The sequence below is a fragment of the Haliotis asinina genome, chromosome 4 (assembly GCF_037392515.1).
Source record: "Haliotis asinina isolate JCU_RB_2024 chromosome 4, JCU_Hal_asi_v2, whole genome shotgun sequence".
Lineage (NCBI taxonomy): Eukaryota > Metazoa > Mollusca > Gastropoda > Lepetellida > Haliotidae > Haliotis > Haliotis asinina.
This window is the reverse complement of record NC_090283.1, coordinates 10,830,835-10,850,135: the sequence shown is the minus strand read 5'-3', so window position 1 is coordinate 10,850,135 and position 19,301 is coordinate 10,830,835. Positions and strand designations below refer to the sequence as shown.

Below are 19,301 nucleotides of genomic sequence, written 5' to 3'. Positions count from 1 at the left end.
ATCTGCTGAACATTGGTTGGAATCCGAGACATGCATCACTGCACATAAACTGCATCAGTTGATGATTTCCTCAGACATAAAGCTGACACAAGGATTTTAGGTCATTCAATAATCAGGTTATGAAGTTATTTGTAAGGCAGGAGTGAAAGAAGGATGACTTTTGGCACATACATTGCGGCCATATGGGAGTCAAACTGGCTATGTAACAAGCAAACACTTTCCGCAGAGTCACCCAACTGTTTTTGACTCATCCATCTGTGTAGCCAACAGGGAGGCAACAGCTGATGCAGGCATTAAGCAAGGTAAGTTGATCCATGAGGAAATCAAACTGGAATCAGTGGCAAGCTTACACACTCTCAACTCCGCCATCATAATGTCATTTACTAATCTGGCTGAGTTGCCAAGGGGGAGGCAGAAGTTGACGCAAGCAAACTTATGGCACCTAAACCCGTTTCTGTGCCACTCATTCCACTGGGCCAATGTACGGTCATCTAATAATCATACAGTGTAGTTGAGCACGTTTCTTCCATCTATGTTGCATCCATGTTGGATTTAAATCACATTGTGTTACATGCTGACAAACATTCCACTAAACCACTCATTCACTAATCAAGCTGTGTAGCCAAATGTAAGGCAGGAGCTGAAGCAAGCAGACTTTCTGGCAAATACACTGAAGCTATGCTATATCAAACAAGCTGACACATTTAACTGGGACACACATTCATTAATCAGGCTGAGCAACAAAATATGAGACAAGAGTTCCATCAAGTAAACTTCATCTATACTGCATCCATGCTGTATTCAAACCTGATCTACAAGCTGACATGCATTCCACTAGGCCACCCTACCGTCATCCACTAATCAGACCATGAAGCCAAGACGGAGGCAACAGCTGAAGAAAGCGGACACCTATGACACATCCACGCTGGATTAAAACCGGATTCTGTTACAAGCTGACACCAATTCCACTGGGCCACCTATTCACTAATCAGGCCGAGTAGCCAAGTGTGAAGCAAGAGTTGAAAGAGGAACACTGTATATTTACTTTAACATTCTAGATGCCAGTTGTTCCAGGCAACTATTGATTAATCCTCTCCATGACCACTGACTACAGCAGTGTAGTATCATCACTACAAATGTCTCACACAGTACAAGGCACACCAGACTAATTTCGTTTCATGTTGGTTCAAATTTTGAGGGCGAAGATGCAGGCTGGTTACAAATGGCTGATGAGTGGCAGCTTACACCGGTAATGGATCGGCTCACAGTTTGGCTCATGCGTCTATTGACTATTCTAACGGTAATATTTCTACATTCTGAAAGTTAATTAACGCACAGAGTAACTAAAAGGGCCAGCTCTGCCTGACTATCACAAAACATAATGCTCAGCTGGATTAGAAGAAAACAGCTTAACTGCCTGTCAGCAGCGACTTATGGGTTTCTGAGAATTCCGCTCCAAAAATGCAAAAATCAAGTACCATAATTTGTCCTTGTACCACACACTTTTCCATTCGGCCAGCAAAAGCTCCACTCTTTTCTTCAGTTTTCAATGTGACCAAGACTGATTTAAATGAAGTTGCACATGTTGCATTTGACCACTTTCTAAATGGCATTGTGTACTCATAACTTACTAATGTATGTCAGTCTCTCCCCTATAATGAGGTAAGTGTATCACATGCCTGTCCTTAATCAGACAAGGAGTGTGGTGAGAGAGTGAGTGAGTTTAGTTTTACGCCACACTCAGCAATATTTCAGCTATATGGCAGCAGTCTGTAAATAATCAAGTCTGGATCAGACAATCCAGTGATCAACAACATGAGCATCAATCTGTGCTACTGGGAACCGATGACATGTATCAACCAAATCAGGGAGCCTGACCACCCAATCCCATTAGTCGCCTCTTACGACAAGCATAGTCGCCTTTTATGGCAAGCATGGGTTACTGAAGGCCTATTCTACCCCGGGACCTTCTCGGGTCACAAGGAGTGTGGAGTTTCTATGCTTACAAACTCCCCATGAATTAGATAGAAATAGGACAACCTTGTTTCACAACTCATTTCATTCCTGCTACATAAACATCTGTGAAGATATGGGTTACAAATGGCCTTCACCAACCCATGCATGTTGGAATAGGCGACGAACAGGGTCGGGTGGTTAGGATCCATGACTTGGCTGACACATATATTCCTATTGATCAATGCTCATGCTGATCACTAGATCGTCTGGTTTAGACAGTGGCCATACAGCTGGAATATTGCTAAGCGTTATGTTAACATCAAACCAAACAAGGTACTCTGTGTGAGTGAGTTTAGTTTTACGCCACACTCAGCAATATTCCAGTTATATGGCAGCAGTCTGTAAACAATCAGATCTGGACCAGACAATCTAGTGATCAACACACATGAGAATAAATCTGAACAATTAGTCCCAGTAGTCACCTCATAAGACAAGCAGAGTTACCTTTTATGGCAAACATGAGTTGCTGATGGCCTATTCTACACCGGATCTTCGCGGGTCAGTCGCATAACAAGAGCCATTGGTTGCTGAAGGCCTATTCTAACCTGAGTCTTCACAGGTCTCACTTAATGAAAGGCATGGATTGCTGAAAGCCTATTCTACCCTTGATCTTTGCAGGTCAGTCGCCTAACAAGAAGCATCGATTGCTGAAGGCCTATTCTACCCCCCACTTTCACGGGTCAGTTGCCTTATGAGAGGCATGGGTTGCTGAAGGCCTAATCTATTCCAGACCTTCCCGGGTAGCAATAGGGTACAGAAAACTGATACTGAAGATTAGAATCTTTTATATGCAGCTTTTGTTCATTGAAATATTTTAATCCTGTAAATTGTATACTTGTTTTTTAATGCCATGCTCGGCAATATTCCATCCTGTAAACAAGTAACTCATGACCAAACAATCCAGTCATTGACATTGTGAGAAACAATCCATGTCAACCCAGTCAGACAATCCAGACAATGAAGTGATCACGGAACATTTAAAGTCATCTTTATTTTAACCATTTTTACCTTTTAAAAAAAATTGTCATTGTTTTGGCATTTATTTAGCATTTATTTTAATAAGGCTCTTAAAATTTGTAATTTGCCCCAAATTCCAGCTTTTTCCATCCTTAGTTACATTCGCTTGTTTCAGAGATTTATTCTGTGTTACCATCATGACCACACTGATGCCATGTGATAAATAGCTGTATACCATGTCTACATTCCAGTTGTATGAGATACATCTGATAACACCTCCCACAGCAGCTGTCAGCACACATTTCACTTCACTGACTCACACTGCACAGCCCAATCACTGGTCAGCCTTCCCAACTTGTTACTTTCAGATGTATATTTCATGTGCCTTTCATGTCTACTGTAGCTCTTCGATCACGCCTCAATGATGCATTCAGGTACGACTAACTTTGTTGTTCAGTGACAACTTGTAGAGATCAGTTTGAAATTAATCAATAATTGAATTGGTGAAACCTGTAGAACCAGGTTTTGAGTAACTGATAATTTAATCAATTATGTATGGCCTATCCATAATTGACTGATTTGATTGATTGACTGAACATTGTTGATTTCTTTTAGTTTTTTATTGTGATGTTTATGCCGGAAGGATTGAGCAGCAATTTCCCAGTTCAGACATATGCTGTTCATCATTTACACGACATGTTGTAACTTGTAGTTAGTAGGAATCAATTGCTGAGGACACACTGACAATGTCAGTGGTCCGATGGCAAGGTGACATATAAACTCTTGACTATCTGTGAAGATCAAGGATGGAACCTGCGAGTTGTCTTCAGCAACTGATGCTAGTTGTAACATATGATTTATGGGATCAAGTGGTCGGGCTCAACAACTGGGTCAGTGCATGTCATTGTTTGCTGGAACCAATGTGAAAGTCTATTTAGTACATTATCCCCAACGTGGAATGGTCACTTACAGACCTTCCACGTTTATATACCCCTTGAGAACAAAGGTCCACAAACCATCAGCTGGCCTTCAACACATTAACTATCAATGATGGCAGAAGTGCAATAGTGTTAGAAGTCTTGCAACAAAGCTCTTCATGACTGTGCTTAATTTGTGTTTGTTTGCGCACTGTTCCTCACAGCCCTGCAGATCTTGAGATTCACAGCACGTTTCTTAAAACAGCCCTGGTATGATTGCTTGCTTGCCAGGATATGACTGTCTGATATGTGGCTGTTTTGGTGCTAAGCTGATTGTCATTGACAAATACTGGATTTGTTGGGCCTAACTTGGAACAATCACAGGTGCTCCCTCACAGACAAGCTGATTGTTAACAATGACTATCATGGGTGTGTATTAATGAGTGAATGGCTCACTATCCTAACATAGCTTCAGTCAGATTAGAATTACCTGGATGAAACATCATGGGTGCAGTTCAAAAGTTCAATAGTAAGTAAAACATTTTTCGAGTTTTAACACCCATCCTCCAATATGCTGGAAAATCTCTTTGTATAAATGCTGATGTCTTTAAAGAACATGATCTCAGTGTTTCCATTATCCGATAAATACCACACATAGTCCGATAAAAATTATCGTCTAGTATTTGAAAACTCTGATGGACATCATGTCCGATAAGATATCAAGTTATCAACTTAAGAAAAACTGCCAAATCATTTAAATTATTAATCTAATGTTTGATCAAAAAGATGTGCCAAGCATAACACTTCTGAAAAAGGGTTGGAAAATCCCAGTTTGCTTAAAAAAGAATGCAACGTAAGGTTCAATGCTCGCGAGACATTAAAGCATTCAGAAATTTGAGGTTGATTTTACATATCTCGGTTCCAGTGGTTATCTAAACTACGTACGGAAATGCTCGACATTTACCGACCCCTTCTGATTTCAAACACGTGGTTACTTTGAATAAAAATGAAGAAGCAGACGAATCTTTCAAGCTATTTCTGAGGGAAAGGTTGGACCATTGCTGACAGTAGAAAATGAAAGTGTGACAATGAGACAGGTACAAGTTCTGATGTTTCTAACAGCAAAAACGTTAAGAACACTGAATCTGAGACTAGTAGTAAATCTAGACCTACATCTGATACAGTTCCCCAGGCATCGCAACCGTCCAACACATGCGACAAATCTCAATTGAAAACACAATGTCAAAGTAAAAAACCTCCGTCTAGTACAGTGACTCAGCACGTAAAGTATGACTGGTTAAAGGAGTTTCCGTGGTTTTGTGGATGGAAAAATGTTCTGTAAAATATGCGTGGAAGCAAAAGTGAAAAATAAATTTACGGAAAACAGTACTAATTTGAGAAATCAGCACTAGACGATCATCGAAATAGATCGATAGATCAACCTTCTTTATAAAAAAACTGCAATGGTTGCTCACACTGTAACTGCCAAGAAGAAAAACAATGAAAGTTTGCTTGTACAAATGAACACTGTACTTTTTATGGCACATGAAAATATCCCTACTGTTAAATTCTCAAAATTGATTGAACTTCAGCAGAAGAATGGTCGTTCAAGTTTACTTAAAGCTGTCGTGTAGTCATTCACATTCCATTGAAGAAATGGAACATGTCCTAGTTGCATGTACAATCGAAGATATTAAGTCAAAAATTGAAAAAAGCAAGTTTGTTGGCTTAATCGTGGATGAAACCGTGAATGTAACTGTGGAAAAATATTATATTCGTGAGGATAGAAAATCAAGGGAACACAGAAACATTGTTTCTTGGAAATTTCAGTGTACACAGTGGTACATCATAATGTGTAACAGAGAAAATTAAAGTGCTTCCACAATGGAATATTGAGGTAAATCGCGCTATTGGGTTTGGTTCCAATGAAGCCAGTGTGATGACAGGCCACTGGACAGGGGTTGGTGTTAGGCTACAAACATCTGACTGCCCATATCTGATTCATGTGCATTGCATAGCACATAGAGTGGCACTTGCATCAGTAGGTGCGGCCAAAACAACTAAAGTTGTTGCAGACTATAGAAAAACCTTGAATGAGATATACAAACTTTATGAATATTCAGCGGTTCGGTACAATAGACTGCGTGAACTGTCTGAAGTTTTGGAAGAGAGTGAGTTCTCCAGTGTCAAACAACCGTGTAGCATTCGATGGTTATCGGTACGGTGTGTGGTTGAATCATCCAAAAAAAATTGGCTGGCACTTGTGATGGAGATAGAGGAGGAGGCTTAGTGAACAAAAGAAAAACATGAACAAAATTATCAAAATCTATGGATTTGTTGCAATGACGTACGCATTTTCAGATATCCTGTATTACATGCACAAATTAGTTACAGTCTTTCAGAAAGACTCTCTAAATCTCGGCATGGTCATGCCTATAGTGAATTCTACTACTGATGCACTTCAAGGGTTAAACAAAACCCTGGCCCGAGGGAAGAATTTTTTCTTCACAAGGCAACTGATACTGGCAATGGTAGGGTATTTAGGGGTGTGACTTTACAGTACGCTGATGACAGGTCAATCACTGCTTTCAAGAAATCTCGAAGCAAGTTCTTACAGAATTATGCATGTCACTGAGAAACAGATTTCCAGAGGACAGTTTGAGTGTTTTATCAAACCTTGACAACATATTCAATCCCTCAAAATATCCTAGTAAAGAGGAACTCTCTGAACATGGAGGGGATTCCATGACCGTCGTGTTAGACCACTTCTGCCCAGAGATTGCCCAGGCGACGTCAGTTATTCAACCAATGACTGATGAGTACCGTGGCCCACTTTGGCTCTATGACTTTGGAGCAAACATGGTAAACAATTGCTCGTGAATATGGGGATGTTTTCCCTGATTTCAAAACCCTTGCTTCAGCTGCAATGGTGATTCCAGTATCAAGCGTACCAGCCGAGTGTGGTTTCAGTCTTCAAAAGAGGATTCACACAGCCAGCCGGAATCGTCTGTCGGAGCACAGATTGAACAATCTGATGCTCCTTAACACCCACGAAAAACAGGAGCATGTGAAATGTGCCACAGAAATATTTGGAAATAAAAACCGAAAATATCAGGTGAGTGTTATCTTTATTTATTTATTACATTAACAGCTGACCAGGAAAAAATGGAAATGTCCAATAAAGTTATAGAGAGTCGGTCATGATGACCGGCTGTTGAAAATGTCAGCGGAAACACTGACTGTACGTGAAACAATTCATAAACCTGGTGGAAATTCAGAGTACAATTGGGCATGGTAGCAATTTTTTCCACTTAATTCTCTCATGCTTCTCTCTTAAAACTTGTTTTAACTCTCACAATTAAGATGTGTTACAGTTGACTTGCTCTGGAACAAGAACTTGGCAATCCAGGTTTTGAGTTACTATCAATCGAGAACATGGCAAACTAGCTTTTGAATAGATTTCAAACAAGCACTTGGCAGTCCAGCTTTTCTGTTGCTCTTGAACAAGAACTTGGAAATCCAGCTTCTGAGTTGTTCTTCTTCAAATGAGTGAGTAACTAACCAGCTGTATGGCTGTGGTCTGTAAATATTCCAGCTGTATGGCTGTGGTCTGTAGATATTCCAACTGTATGGCTGTGGTCTGTAAATATTCCAGCTGTATGGCTGTGGTCTGTAAATATTCCAACTGTATGGCTATGGTTTTGAATATTCCAGCTGTATGGCTATGGTCTTGAATATTCCAGCTGTATGGCTGTGGTCTGTAAATATCCCAGCTGTATGGCTGTGGTCTGTAGATATTCCAACTGTATGGCTGTGGTCTGTAAATATTCCAGCTGTATGGCTGTGGTCTGTAAATATTCCAACTGTATGGCTATGGTTTTGAATATTCCAGCTGTATGGCTATGGTCTTGAATATTCCAGCTGTATGGCTGTGGTCTGTGAATATTCCAGCTGTATGACTGTGGTCTGTAAATATTCCAACTGTATGGCTGTGGTCTGTAAATATTCCAGCTGTATGGCTGTGGTCTGTAAATATTCCAGCTGTATGGCTGTGGTCTGTAAATATTTCAGCTGTATGGCTATGGTCTTGAATATTCCAGCTGTATGGCTATGGTCTTGAATATTCCAGCTGTATGGCTGTGGTCTGTAAATATTCCAGCTGTATGGCTGTGGTCTGTAAATATTCCAACTGTATGGTTATGGTCTGTAAATATTCCAACTGTATGGCAGTGGTCTGTAAATATTCCAGCTGTATGGCTATGGCCTTGAATATTCCAGCTGTATGGCTGTGGTCTGTAAATATTCCAGCTGTATGGCTGTGGTATTTAAATATTCCAGCTGTATGGCTATGGTCTGTAAATATTCCAGCTGTATGGCTGTGGTCTGTAAATATTCCAGCTGTATGGATGTGGTCTGTAAATATTCCAGCTGTATGGCTGTGGTCTGTAAATATTCCAGCTGTATGGCTATGGTCTGTAAATATTCCAGCTGTATGGCTATGGTCTGTAAATATTCCAGCTGTATGGCTGTGGTCTGTAAATATTCCAACTGTATGGCTGTGGTCTGTAAATATTCCAGTCTGAACTAAACCACCCGATCCCGTTAGTCGCCTCTTACGACAAACATAGTCACCTTTTATGGCAAGCATGGGTTGCTGAAGGCCTATTCTACCCCGGACCTTCACAGGGCTGTTCTCCTTCAAGAAAGTGGCAATCCCTCTTTTAAGTAATTTCACAGGAGAGAGGTATAAGAGGGACAAATGCAGGTTCAGGAGGAATATGAGCCAGGAGATTCTAGAGAATCTGCTACAAACTGGTTCTTGAAAACGTATCCATCGTGTGCATGTTACGAGTTTGACCGTAAGAGTTCTCTCCCTTTGGTCGATGGCAACGTGTTTTCAACAAAGTTCTATTTACAGACTTATTCGGTCACTTATTCCCTATGTAACACTCACCAAATTGATAGCTATTGGTAGCCTGTGTTTGTGGCTTACTTTTCAAGTGTGTTTTAACATCCATTAATCTCTAACTGTAACACAGTTATTCTCTGAACTGGTAAGTTCATCATTTTTGTGTAGGTCAGTCACGCATTAAGTTGTCTAGTTTATTGTTTAATGCATTATTGTTGACTTTCCTTACACAATAGGATTCCTCAAGTCGTGAAGTCTGTAATGATGTTAAGAATTACTTATTCTGGCTTGTTACTGTTTCATAATAGTAATTTTATCGGGTTGGACAAAGCACACTTCGGCCTCTGCTGGAATAATCTAACGTCAAGTGATGTCTACTTTGACATCCGCGCCTCTCATATAAAATATGTTGAACGCTTGCTAGCGTTACTCAGTCAAAATCTCGCCTTCAGACATAATGCATGTTGGCATGAGTCGGTCGCTGATTCAGCGTTCCTTTACCAAGACAGTCAGGATAATCAGATAGTGGGAACTTTATTCCATTTTTGGATTGAACTACTAGTGTGTGGTATTATATTCACTTACCAGATGTTTATGGGAATTATGTGTTGGATGTGATTCAATGTCACGGTAGGTCCAGTACTGTTTTATGCCATATTATCGGGTGTAATAGCTGTGTAGTGTAGTGAATCCTATTATAAGAATACTTTAACCTTCTATTGGAACACGGTAAAATTCCTCTGAGGTGTATTCAATTTCGGAATAATTCAAGGTAGACTAAGAGTCTTTTAACTGTGTTTCTGTATCCCCAATCGACTATCTTTTGATATCCTTGACTTGTCAAATTTTCATATTTAGACATAACCACCTACACTATAAGTTATCTCACCTATTCATTAATTGACTCCTATCAAATCAATACCATGGCTTCAAGTAAATATTCTTGAAAGCCATGTAAATCTTCTTAAACTCTGTACACTTGTGCATGGTGATATAAGCACTCAAATACGTCTCAGTGTATTTTGTAAGAAGACAAATTTTAGGAGCAATGTAAATCTCCTTAAACTCTATACACTTGTGCATGGTGATATAAGCACTCAAATAGGTCTCAGTGTACTTTGTAAGGGGTTGGGCAAGTTTATGTCTCAGGTGTGATACCATGTTAGTGGCATGTTATATCTCCATTGTGTGAATACAGAGATTATATTTAAATTCTATTTCTCATGTTCATTGTTACCTCATACGTAGCTCTGTTGTTGTTACAATAATAAACTTCAGATCAAACTTTTATTCTTGAGGTTGTCCTTTGCCACAAGTTGGAACCAGTTTACCTATACATATTTGAATCCGTAGTTACGGTTATTTACGGACGTTGCTTTAGTTAAGGTTGTTTAGATCAGCACCATAAAAGTGCATTAAATCACCATGTTACACCACTACTGTTTAGCATTTGAATTAAGACACCCTGAAATCTCTAATTTGTAAAAATGATCCCCAAAACTGCTACATATAGAGCTTTGTATCTTTTATTGTATTTTTGTACAGCTGACAAGATTAAACCAATTTATAATTCCAATCACCAGCTCAGTTCCCAATTGGTCTTATCTACAGGTGCCATTAAACATGGCTGAACAAAAAGGCACAAGCATAAAGACAATGGTTTCAAATATGCGAGAAAAGTTGTTATTGTTGAATTTTACGATTTTATTAGTTATTTGCTATGACTTATGTAAGAGATCCTGTGGCAGCTTGCAGACATACTGCACTAGGCAGTCAAGTAAAGCAGTCAAGAGTTCCATCTGACAACGAATTCCTCAGGACTTCAAAAAGTATTTCCCATTTCAAGCTATCCAAAAGTCGGACAGGTAGAATCTATTCCAAAGTTTGCAATCAACAGCATTTCAGTATCATCCAGTTTTCCAAATGAAACAAAGTGACGTTTTACAAAGATTGTTACAAAAGGAAGATACAGCTCTTCTCGGGCCTAGGATTGCATTTGTTCCCATGAAAACAAGATATGAAATAATGCTCAGCATTACTGATTCAAAAACACAATTAGTAAACAAATCATAAAATCAGTTCTAACCATTATTGATCAACCGCCATTGTTTGAATGTCTGATGCTGTCATCATTCAACCACCATTGTTTATGTCTCATGCAGAAGTCATTCAACAGCAGCCTTACATGCTACTGCCTTCCTGCCAACTAGCTCCATATATATCTTTTCATGTAATCAAGTTTCTAACAGGAGAATAATTTATTCAAACAAAGAATCCCACAAACTGATGTTTCCCAAATATATAGGTTGGAACTGCCGGTGGCATCAAGTGATCTTTGTCCAGTACAAATATAACATGGAACTAAGGGTGGCAGTAAGTGATGCTTATAACCAAAATATTTAGAATGGAACTATGGGTGGCAAAAAGTGATGCTTATTTCCAATATACATAAGATAAGTGAGTGAGTGAGTTTAGTTTTACACCGCACTCAGCAATATTCCAGCTATATAGCGGCAGTCTGTAAATAATCGAGTCTGGACCAGCCTATCCAGTGATCAACAACATGAGCATCGATCTGCGTAATTGGGAACCAATGACGTGTCAACCAAGTCAGCGAGTCTGACCACCTGATCCCGTTAGTTGCCTCTTGCAGCAAGCATAGTCACCTTTTATGGCAAGCATGGGTTGTTGAAGGCCTATTCTTCCCCGGGACCTTCACGAGTCCCAATATACATAAGATGAATTGCTTTTTAGCAATTTTCCAGCAATATCACGGCAGGGGACACCTGAAAATGGGCTTCACACATTGTAACCATGTGGGGAATCGAACCCGGGTCTTCGGCACGACGAGTGAACACTTTAACCACTAGGCATATATATAACACAGAACTGAGGGGGCAACAAGTGATACTTGTCTCCCAGATACAGTCATCCCTACCCATAACACAGGTCTTGGGGTCCACATATGACCCCCAGCGTTATTAGACATCCGCGTTACAGTACATATTACATAATGTGGAACAAAGGCCAAGTAAAATCCTCTTTTCCAAAGGCATGACAAAACTGCTATTTTGTGTACTGTGCCCAGTCAAAACTATATCGCATCGAAATAAACTTTGACAATGGAAACATATATATATATATATATATATATGTCAAAAATCAATAGACATGATAATTTAATTGTTGTTCCTGTTATGCTACCTGTTATTTAACTAAGCCGGAAATAGCAATCAGCTGTGCACAAATGTTTTGGTCCAATGTACTGGTGATTCAGGTAAAAACAATCTGATAATATTACATCAAAGAATTCCTATTCCATTATCAGAATATTTTATATATTAAGCACATTCTTGTAACAGATATATTATATGTTGGTATCAAATTAGTATGTAATGCATGTTTTCTGCAAAAATATTTAACACAACAATGAACACCAGCTGTTACCAGTCTGGATACATTTTACATAGGACACTTTTAGGAGATAGTTTGACAAGTCACTAATGACTTCCCACATTACTTGAAACTTTGTAGAAAACAAAATGTTAGCCATTTAATCGTTAAAGATTACTTCAATGAGTCATTAACACAGAATCCATGGATTACGAGGTTATAATCTGTTCGTGATTGCTAAGAATACTGTGACCCTCACGAATGTGGTAAGCGAAAGTTGTATGCATATGGTATGAGGTAATGCCATTCTCTCACGGTGTCTCCATTGTTTATGTCAACAGTTTTAAGGAATCAATGGGACTGAATTTAACCAAATAAAATGTTTTCTGACACCATATGTTCTCGGATGACTGTGTTTACCCACGCTGTAGCATGGTATGTTGCATCACAGCCCACACTGTAAGTACTCGCCGTGAGTCGACTGATGGCATGTCTTGTCTTCCATAAGTTATTACCACGATGTTGGTATGATTATTATTGAGAATATTCAGTATGTTTTAAGTATCTGAACCACAACGGATATATACGACAAACACTGTCAGTTGCCATCTGCACTGAATTTCACTAGTTTACGTTATTTGCCATAGCGCAACAACGGATTTGTTGATGAGCTATTTTCGATTTCGTTCAGGGGTGTGATCGCAGTTCAACTTTTTATATGGGAGCCATGGATCAAACCTTCCCCCGCCTAGCTCCATGCAGATGCAAACTCTACAACACTGAGGAAAGGATCCACAGTACTGCACACTGCTACAATCCACTCGACACTAGGGAACTGAAGTTGAGCAAAAAGATATTATCCTGCCAAATGAGGATATTAGCAAGTTAATGGATAATTCCATGTCCACTTGGGTGATACAAAAGTTGGACAGGAATTTAATGCTGGAAGAGGACTGGATACTTAGCAGAAACTGGTTCAGCTGTACACACAGGAAGTGGCAAACATGTCCCAATTGGGCATAGTGAATGACTCTCTGAGTGTTAAGTATTACGGCTTTAAAGTAGTAAGGAAAGCTCAAAGTGGCAAATGCACATACAGCATTGGCTTCATGGCTCTTTTGATTAAAAGTATGTTTGCTGTTTACTCCTTGCTCAGCTCCATCCAAGATATATGGTGGCCCGCAAATTATCAAATCTGGACTAGCATCGATCTCCGCAATTGTGTTACAATGGGTGAGTGAGTAAGTGATTTGAATTAGTTTAGTATTACGCCACACTCTCCAATATTCCAATTCTAAGGCAACAGAAGGTAAATAATTGGATGTGGATCTGACTGTCCAGCAACGGATATTATCAGCATTGACTTGTGCAACTGGAATACTGTGAGTGAGTGAATGAGTGAGTGAGTGAATGAGTGAGCAAACGAGCCAGTTTAGTTCTTAGCCACACTCAGCAATTTTTCAGCTATATGACAGCGGTCTGTAAATAATCGAGTCTGGACCAGACAATCCAGTGATCAACAGCAGGAGCATAAATCTGCGCAAATGAGAACCGATGACATATCACGTCAGCCACAAAATCAGCTAAGTCTGATCTCCCAATCCATAAGTAGTCTCTTACGACAAGCACAGCCACCTTTTGCAGCAAGCATGGGTTGCTGAAGACCTATTCTTGCCCAGATCTTCACAGGTCAGAAAGTGAGTGAGAAAGTGAGAGAGTGAGTGAGTGTGTGAGTGAGTAAGTTTAGTTGTATGCCACACTCAGCAATATTCCAGCTATATGGTGGCGGTCTGTAAATAATTGAGGCTGGACCAGACAATCCAATGATCAACAACATGACCTTCGATCTGCGCAATTGGGAACCGATGACCTGTGTCAACCAAGTCGGCGAGCCTGACCACCTGATCCCGTTAGTCGCCTCTTATGACAAGCACAGTCGCTTTTTATGGCAAGCATGGGTTGCTGAAGGCCTATTCTACCCCGGGACCTTCACGGGTCCAGAAAAAGAGACAGAGAAGAGGTAGCCTAGTAACCAAGTTAAAATGTTTGCCCGTTACATGTAAAGGCCATTTCTAGTGTCCCCCACTGTGATAATCATGGAAAACTGCTAGAAGCAGCATAAAACTAAATGCACTCACTCGTAGGTTTAGATGCATCCCTGGCAAAGGACATATAGGGACCTGATCAGAGGCCAATTTTCCACCCAAAATGTCTGCAAACACCTCCATATTACTTTTTTTACAAAAAATAATAAATTACGGTTTAATGTTCACAACAAATCTTGTAGTTTTCAGCACCACTGCTACAGTTACAAAGTAAATGGGAGAGTTCTCATGCTAAGTTTTAAATTCTAGCCGTGAATACAATGTCAAAATACCACGTAGAACACAACTGAAACATCTCTGAATTCCAGAAAATAGAAATTATCAAATCATACCTTTTGAAAAAGGCTAATTTGTCTGCAGTGGGAATTATGTTTGGAATCCTAGATATATCTCTCCAGCCATATCACTCGTTCTCGTAACTGAGTTCCACCATCTTACTGTGCCTCCATTGTAAGGAGAGTGAATCTAATGACTATGACTGCCGTCTGTTGCTGATGGTAGTAAAAGTATTCCTGTGTGTTAATCAGGATGGCCAATAGATCTGGCAATTTCATCAGCACCGAGTCTATTAACAGGTTTGATTGAAATTTCTCAGATCAGATTGAAATTCAGCAAGGCCACAACACCTCCTGAATGTCGATCTCTCAGTGCGAATCCAAAACCACTATAGATCGGAATACTACCAAGTGAGGTCACTTGGATCTACATGGAAGCTCAAAGCAATCCTTGATACCACTTATGTCCAGTTTGTGTCAATGTAACCTTGCTGATAGATACTCAAAAAATATGTTCATATTTCGTATCTTTGAATCAAAACACAAGTTTGACAACTGTTTAAAATATGAAACATGTTTTGAGGGTCATTTAGATACTGAGAAGTACAATATTTAACATTCAATAACAAAATTAATGGATAGCAAGAAATACAGAAGTTGTCATCCATAAAGTTAGTTCAATATATGCAGCAACAGTTGACAAAGGACAGAGATGTTGAAGCATTTATATTAAATAAACGACAAGCTGACAAGAAAGTATGACAACAGTATGATATCACAAGGTAGTGTACAGGCTGGTAATACCATCGGTATTACAAAATCTTAAACACTCGGTTATAAACGTAAAAAATGATTAAATCACCGGCAGAAAAAGCTTTCTTTTTGAGGACTTTTCACACACAAGATTGATGAAACTGAACACATATTCCTGAAGTCCGTCCATTAACAATATCACTCCCGAGTTCTGGCAAGCTTTGATTCACTGCTATGCTACTCCCACCACTATGGGAGGTAACTCTATATGTCCCTGCTATATTATAATGTCTTCTTTTTTTCCCCCCCCTATATTTCTGAATAGTCCAAAGGTCAAATTACAGATTGCAATACAAATTGCAATAATGCATATGCAATAGGAACATCACTCTGAAATGAGGCTTAATATAATGATATTGTCTGGTGACAGTGTGTTGACAGCATAAAATATGGCAAAAAATGCTGCAACGATATGTATTCAACGGGTGTACTATTATATTAAAAGCATAACCAAGGCTCCAGATAATTTTTCAACATCAGGAGTACATACTCCTTATTTTTTCAATACAGGAGTACTGCAAACATAAAGCTACATGAAGATTACTGAATGGCATTTAATGGAGTACCAGTGTTTCATTTCATAAATGCACGCCATTCCTACCATTGTGTACACAGGTCAATAAACAATAAGGCAATACCTTTCAGATAAATACATCCCTACATGATTCCAAGACTGTACACCATTGCTGTGATGCACATTTGCTATGTTTTCTAAATTATTTCCTACCATTTTGTGCATATTTTTTTTCGTACTTAAGCTGATACAGCCTTTATCTAGAGCCATGGTAACAATCTGACAAACTCACAATCCATGTATCTAAATATCAATGACATAACTGGTATCAGTGAAACAATACATCAGTTTATTCAACCTGTTGCCATGCTACATATTTACGACAGAATTAGAATCCACATGATTATTCTCCCCAATGACACTGCTTTCATAATTCTGATCTCTACTGTAACATGTCGTCAGTAACAACCTTAGAAACTTTGCCGTTTCATATTCTTAGGCTATTTTGTTGTTTTACGCTGACTCAGCAGCACTCTAGTTGGGTCTATTCAAGTCTGGACTGGACAGACCAATGGTCAATATTATGAGTAATGTAACCATCACTGAGGTATGATGTCAAATAATCATCTTGGTCATCCCCTACATCATGGATACGCTGGCTGCTAAAACCTGTTGCAACTTGGAATTTCCAAAAGAGAACATCCTCAAAATTGCTATGGTCCCCAGTTATGCATACAACTTTACAAGTGACTACCTGATGGGAGGTCACTCACTCAGTGGTGTAGTCTAGTGGTTAACATGGTTAAAGTGTCTGCTTCTCACTCCGAAGACTCAGGTTCGACTCTATACATGGGTACACGACCAGAAATAGGCTTCAGACTCTGTACCCTTGTGGAGAACTGAACCCTAGAATTAGGTGTGAGGAGCAAACACCTTAAGCACTAGGTTAAACTATCAACACTCTTAACTATAGCAAGTACACAGTTACCATAGAAGTAGTGACTGATACTGGCATGACTTTGATATGGCATTGCAATAATGATTCATTCGTACTATAATATACTGCATGCATTCTTTCAAAGCAAATGTGTGATAAGTGGCAGATCAAAAATGGACCCATACACCGGACTTTCTGTTACTTGGTTAACGGTTTTCACTGAAAACCCATGAATATTTCAGAGATCAAAAATAGTATGACACATGCCCTTGCTGTGGCATTATTTGAAATAATCCCCAGCACACTGCATGGAATGTAAGTCTGTGTCATTAGCAGTATCATGAACGTACAACAGCCTGTTGGATGAATGAAGCTATGTTTGTGGAGGCCTGATCACTCTAATAATGTTTTTATGGCATGCCATGTGAAACTAATAATGGCAAATTTCATTCTTGGCAACATTTGTTATTAACTGCAAAGGCTGAAATTGAATAGTTGTAAATTAATGCAAATCAAACACATGTTAATGCGAGAAAACATGCCACTGATCAATGCAATGGTTTAGGAACCATTCTACCATAGAATATTTGCAGCATGTGTTTTAACTAGTACTTTGTCATTATCGGTCACTTGTCTTTCATGAAATATGTGCATCTCTTAGCTCAAGGAGGAATATATCTCATATCTATGCTTATATCCCTAATTAATGAATCATTTTGGACGAATAAAATTAAACCCAAGCTGGTGATCATGCTCAATTACTTCCAAATGTTAAGTTGGGTCACAGGTTTAAGAGTACAAACTGCCGGAGAGATTGCTATGTACTTCATGTGTCCATTCTATGGAGCAATAAGTTCTGCAGTGTTCACAAGTGATGTGGTCAAGTATTGGAGAGCTAACATTCTTATGTAATCATGAACAATAGAATACTGCTCTTGTGTACTCTAGCACAAACATAGCTTATTTGGAACACTGAAAATCAGTCCCATTATAACCCAAAGCAATTGTGACAGTAGAAATCTTCTCCAATATTATGATTCTTCAAAACGATTGCTAACTGACCAAACAATGAATTAACTCAGTCACTGGTAATGCATCTATCCCCACAATGCCAACAATGACACAATCTATCCCCACAATGCCAACAATGACACAATCAGCCAACAATGACATATGATTAAGACTTTGATCTTCATGGTGGTCACATTTGAATTTGCAGTGAATATTTATAATGCATCTCATAGCTAAAGGTAAAATATATGTTTGTTTCCATGTTGATTCAGTACCTTTGGGTGTTCAGAACAAGTATTTTTTATCACTGTCAGGAAGTCGAAAACTGTGTGACTTAGGACACCTTAGGTAATTATTTACTCACAATTACCCTAAACTAGTTGCAAGACCAGACTACCACTAAGGGTCAGTTGGAAAATAGTGGCAAAAGAGGTAATCATGTCAAAAATTGCTCACAAATGCTCTGAATCATTATCATCATCATTTTGTTACTTCACCCACTGTTTCCATTTATACCCTAATGACATTGATCATGGTTTTCCTGCTGACTGTCAATATTTACAAAGAAAAATAGAAGAATAAATATATCCCACACTGCATATATTTAATGCAAACACTCAGTTATAATAATGAGGAAAAGTGAAAAAATGATGACCAATTCTTCAGAACAAGATAAAAAAACATTGAAATATATAAAAGGAAATATACAGTGTTTACATGGTGTATTTACAGTTCAATCATTTGTGTTGACCTAATTGTCTATTCGTGTACGTTGTCCAAACAATAAACTCAAAACAATGTCGTTATAGCCAGTTGCGTGTCGGTCAACGACGAAGGCGTGAAGTATGCCACTCATGTCGTGCAGGTGGTTGTCACAAGTCCAGCTAATTTCGAACCAAAGGAAAATTATCAAACCATCAGAAATTAGCAATGCATACTATCAAAACCTCTCACCTATGCATGGATCTGTTTGCGCGTTCAGTTTTCTCCTTTACAAGGAAAACAATTACATCATATTGTTTTCAAAACAAATTACCTACCTTGTTTTCGCACCGGCATGTTTCGTTCGGCGTGACCTGTGACAGGCAGTGTTTTCACACTGTCTCTGACCGTTAGCTGGGTCTTGCAGACACAAAGCTTAATTGATCCGTATGATTAACAGGCTTGCTCAATGCACATGAACCTCCCTGTACGAATAAACGGTGATTCAAAGTACTGTCAACTTGTAAATTACAATGACAAGGTCCAAACTAGGAAATAGGCCGTAATATGGCGGCTGCTGCAATCGAGTTGTCACGTGACTAAAATATCAGGGAGTGATTATTTTCGTATATTTATCAATATTTATAAATCATTTCCAGAAACATATCTTGCATCTAGAATGGAATTGTGGTACAATCCAGTCTTTTTGCTATGGTGCGGAGTAAAATTGCTAAGAAGAACAGTATACAATT

At 39.1% G+C, this 19,301-nt stretch overlaps 1 protein-coding gene across 6 annotated transcripts in view; it reads right to left on the bottom strand.

Annotated features, from left to right (window-relative positions):
* Positions 1 to 19,150, bottom strand: part of LOC137281271 (disks large 1 tumor suppressor protein-like) — a 285,708-nt gene extending 266,558 nt beyond the window's left edge. For all 6 annotated transcript variants that reach the window (XM_067812423.1, XM_067812424.1, XM_067812425.1 and 3 more), the window contains exon 1: positions 18,888 to 19,150. In XM_067812423.1, the coding sequence (XP_067668524.1) occupies positions 18,888 to 18,906 (19 nt within the window). In that variant the 5' untranslated portion in view covers positions 18,907 to 19,150. The remainder of the gene's footprint in view (positions 1 to 18,887) is intronic.
* Between the last annotated feature and the right edge of the window lie 151 nt (positions 19,151 to 19,301).